At 37.7% G+C, this 4,613-nt stretch overlaps 1 protein-coding gene across 1 annotated transcript; it reads right to left on the bottom strand.

The window, feature by feature from the left end:
- Positions 1 to 1,797: 1,797 nt before the first annotated feature.
- Positions 1,798 to 4,403, bottom strand: LOC135618513 (non-functional NADPH-dependent codeinone reductase 2-like). Its single transcript, XM_065119411.1, has 4 exons — positions 3,916 to 4,403; positions 3,512 to 3,755; positions 3,252 to 3,431; positions 1,798 to 2,277 (listed from the first exon to the last, which is right to left on the bottom strand). The coding sequence occupies exons 1-4, from the start codon at positions 4,245 to 4,247 to the stop codon at positions 2,053 to 2,055; spliced, it is 981 nt and encodes a 326-aa protein (XP_064975483.1). The 5' UTR covers positions 4,248 to 4,403; the 3' UTR covers positions 1,798 to 2,052.
- Positions 4,404 to 4,613: the final 210 nt, after the last annotated feature.

Genomic DNA, 4,613 nt, shown 5'->3' with positions numbered 1-4,613 from the left:
TAAAATTTCATAATCAATTTTTATTAAATTATAAATGTACTAAATTTATTATCACCAAAATAAGATAAATCCTAACAAATCTGGATAAGAAAACCAAATATCTAGAATTATAAAATATAACATGAATTCTCAAAATCAATTAACTAAATTGTATATAAGTGTCCGTTATAAGTACATATTATTATCACTTTCATTTTAAGATAATTAATTATAACAATGAATCTTATATATTCTTTCAATTTTTGAGTTAAAATGAATCATTGAATATTATTAGTAACATAAATTGAAACATCAAAATTAATCTATATTATTTGTAATATAAACCGGAGCATCATAATTAATCCACTAAGTATTAGAAAGGACATATGAACGTTTGATTCAATACATACAAAAGTATATTTCATTTTCTTTTTGAAGTAAACATTATTGTCCTTCTTTATATAATCTTTCTTATTACATAAGTAGTATTTGATAGTTATAGGTGCCCTAGCTTGTGAGTAATGACACTTGTGACATACTGAGACAATCTCTTTGTTTATTATTATTGACATTTTCTCACGTTATATATTATTTGGATGTATACTGTAATGTCCATAGATCCGTGTAATGGAAATCGAATCATGATGAGATCACGATAATGAGATCGATTTATCTTTAAACACAGATCCTAAATAATTCCGGTCATACGAAACTCGAGAGGGATATCGAAATAACCGAGTAGACTAATGTACTATATACTCGTTCATATGATGAAGGTGGCTATTCTCATAATCACTCGTGTGAGACACTAGATGTATAATGCAGGTACTTATTGGAGAATGAGTTCATTGATTGATGAACTTATAGAATGTTGGATAGTTAATGATACCAAATGTCATATAACGATTCTGTAGTCTCAATCATATGTCTGATTCGAGACACCAAAGATGTCTTGTATAAATACTCTATTTCTTTGACGTTGGATTTATAGGTTTGGAAGTTTTAGATCTAGTATAGCCGGTTATCGGGGATGATAACCAACTTTACGAAGGTAAATTAGTGTCAACAGAGGATCATCCATTCTCGGTATCACGAGAAAAATATCTCGTGAGTACTCACTAAGACAAAATCCATAACCATGGTCGCTCGGATTGAGAGAGTTCTTTAAGAGAATCTGATTAGAGTGAAACTCGGATAGGATTTCGTATGGGCCTGACGTTACTATGCCTAATATATGATTTCTACGATATTAGATGAATGATGAACTATAGATACATAGAAACTTAGGATAGTCATATCTGATGGATTAGATTCTTAGTATCGTTTGGGGACTATGACGTAGTGGCTTATCATAGGTACCTTGCAAGCTAATCACGTAAGTAATGACACGTGTGATATGATATAAATTCTTTTTGTTTATTATTATTATAATATTTTCTCACTTTATATTATTTATTGCATGTATATATTATAATGTCAATGGATTTATGCAATAAGAAAAAAATCGTGATAAGATCACGATAATGAGACTGATTCGTCTTTAAACACAGATCCTAAATAATCCTGATCATAGGTAACTCAAGAGGGACATCGATACAAGATTATGAGGTTAATATAGAAAATTTTCTTGTTCTAGGTTAATATAGAAATTTTAAGGGGTTCAGACCATCATCACGATGCAAGATTATGATGTAATTTTTTTTTGAAACCGTATAGTGTAATCATCCAAAATAATTTATTCCAATAGAAAAAGAGCTGCTCTTACAATTTTTTTTCCTTTTTCTTGAACAGTATTTTTGAAAAATATTGGACCAAATATATTCCATATCTCAATCTTTCACCACTTTTATTAATAAAAATACTTCTTCATCATAACACAAGTATCCCAAAAACAAGAAAAGAAAAGGAAAAACATAAGCATTGGATTGTCGATAAATCCATAGATCAACTCACTGCATACAGCCCGAACACAAACAGGGAGAGATATAGTAGCTATTAATTCCTGCACCAGATCTGTATATGCAGTGGTTAAGTACTGAAATCGTCTTTAGAGATCTAATAGCACCAACTCCTTTATTCTTCAACGACCTCATCTTCATCAGGTAGCTTGGCAGCCGCTTCTGTTGAGAGCATTGAACGCAGTGTGACTCTCTTGCACTGGGGGAGTTGACTAATTTTGTGTTTGTCTTCTTCACTCAACTCCCAATCAAAAATTTTCATGTTCTCCTCGATTCTCTCCTTGTTCAAGGTCTTTACGATCATACTCGCTCCTTGCTCATAAACCCATCTCAAGGATACCTGAAAACAGAACCATCAAGCTCAAGTTCATAGCTAGATTAACACAGTCTGTTGATGCACTATGATTTAAATTCTACGGGGCCTCTCATTCTACAATGCATATCATACAGCTAATCTGCCACAAAATCTGACATGCAGCAAAAAAATAAAAGAGAAAAAAAGATAAACAAAACAAGCGGTATCATCGAATAAGTTGGTTTGATTTTTTTTTCTTTTCTGAGGAAAGTTTGTTTTTGTCTAATTGAGATTGAAAGAATAAAGAAACTATTAAGTTGCAATGATTTGATGGACACCATTCCCCATTCCTTTCAGATGCGAGTTTTAGTACCACACAGGTCAGCTGGTTACCGCTAGTTTATAATTCTCTTGTTTCCATGATCATTGTAGCCCAAAGTGTTTTGATCTGTTTCGTAAGAGATTAAAAATAGTAACATTTGACCACCTACAGTTTCTGGTGATCAATCAAGTTAATGAAAAGTTCTCCGATACGTCATAATATCTTGCTCATTTACAAGATAAAGTTCAATCTAACTGTTAGTACATACAACAAACATTACATGAGATGAATAACTTTTGAACTCTAAATCAGTGCCATATGTTATCTAGCATCAAAAACTTGAATTAAGCATGAAGGCATCAGGAATTGATTCTACTCTGTAATCAAGTTCAAGTGATCCTTTTTCTTGAGCAGAGAATAGAAATATAAGCCCTAACGTTGATTTCCCTTTCAAATGTTTATCTAGTGGTTTGAAATTTTATCAAAAAGACAAAAGGGAGCAAATGATTTGGGATCACATTGTTTTCTTATCATGACAACCATCCAACTTAATTTCAAGAACAATTTTTTAATTTTATTCTAGTGAAATAATAGCTGAACTTGGAAATTACATCTGTTATCATGACCGACTTGAATAATCCTATACCAATATTGATTTAATCTACTAACAGGATGAAGTAGTTCTTAAGAGAGCAACCTGAGCCACAGTCTTTCCTTTTGCCTTGGCTATATCTTTAAGCACTTGGGACTCCATCACTAAGTTCTTGCCCATGAACATATCTTGGCCTCCTAAAGGAGAATAGGCAATGACATGAACACCCTTTTCCTTGCAGAACTCCCTCAGCTTCTTCTGCTGCCAGGTTGGATTCATCTCCACCTGCAAAATCGTCCCTTTTCACTATGACTCACACAGAACATCCAACAATAATCATGGAAGGTAAAAAGAAATCAGACTACCTGGACAGCAGCAGGAGGTACTTTAGCATATCGGAGCAGCTCTGCAAGCTTCCATGTGGTGAAGTTGCTAACACCAATGTGCTTAGCCAACCCCAACCTGTGGCATTCCTCCATGCCTTCCCAAACAGACTTCAAGTCGAAGGGGAGAATGTGGTGGCTCTCTATAGGAGGATAGGATTCTCCAGTCTTCAATCTCATGGGCCAATGTATGAGGTAGAGATCAAGGTAATCCAATTTGAGATTCCTAACACCAAGAGGAAAAATTCGATACGCTTTCAGAAGCTCCAATTACAGGGATCAAATCACAAAATTATGACAGGAAATCAATGTTAATCCCCGTAATTTGCATCAACTCGAAGCAGAAGAAAGCAGTAAAAGAGGAGCATGAAGCTATTCTTCTTCACCTGAGAGACTCGCGGATGGCGGGGACGACCAGGTCACGGTGAGCGTCGGCGCACCAGATCTTTGAGGTGATGAAGAGCTCGGCACGGGAGTGGATGAGGCCGGCCTGCAAGGCCTCGGCGATGGCCTCGCCGAGAACGTCCTCGGACTGGTAGATGGCGGCGGTGTCGAAGTGGCGGTACCCGAGCTCGATGGCGCGGAGGATGGCGTGCTTGGTGGCGGGGCGCTGCTCGAGGGCGGAGCGGTCCAACCCGGTGCCCATGCCTAGCACGGGGATCGCCCGGGCGCCTGTGGCGGGAGAGGTGGAGCTCAGGACGACCTCCGGAATAGCCATGGCTCAGTGGTAGCGAATGGTTGCCCGTCCAGCGGCGATGCTCCCTTATGTAAGCGCAAATCATGGTCAATCGATTCCGTAAGCGCTAACCGCTGGCGGCGGCTTGGAATTCCAACGATCTTCTCCCATGCGTTCTTCGGAGCGGCCATCCAAAGCCGTCGGTGTTGGCCCGGAACCTGCTTCTAGAAGATCGTACGGTCTCTGTTAACCAGATCGACAGTTTACGAACCTAATACTCGTGTCCGGTTTATGTTTGGTTCGACCAACTTCTACGCTGCGGCCCGACATATGCGGTTCGATTTATTTAGCCACAAAGCCAATCGGGTCGGATTTTTCCAAATTATTAGTCGGATCCGATTGGACGGA

The sequence above is a fragment of the Musa acuminata genome, chromosome BXJ1-3 (genome assembly GCF_036884655.1).
Source record: "Musa acuminata AAA Group cultivar baxijiao chromosome BXJ1-3, Cavendish_Baxijiao_AAA, whole genome shotgun sequence".
NCBI lineage: Eukaryota > Viridiplantae > Streptophyta > Magnoliopsida > Zingiberales > Musaceae > Musa > Musa acuminata.
The sequence above is the reverse complement of the archived record's forward strand: the minus strand, read 5'-3'. Positions and strand labels throughout refer to the sequence as shown.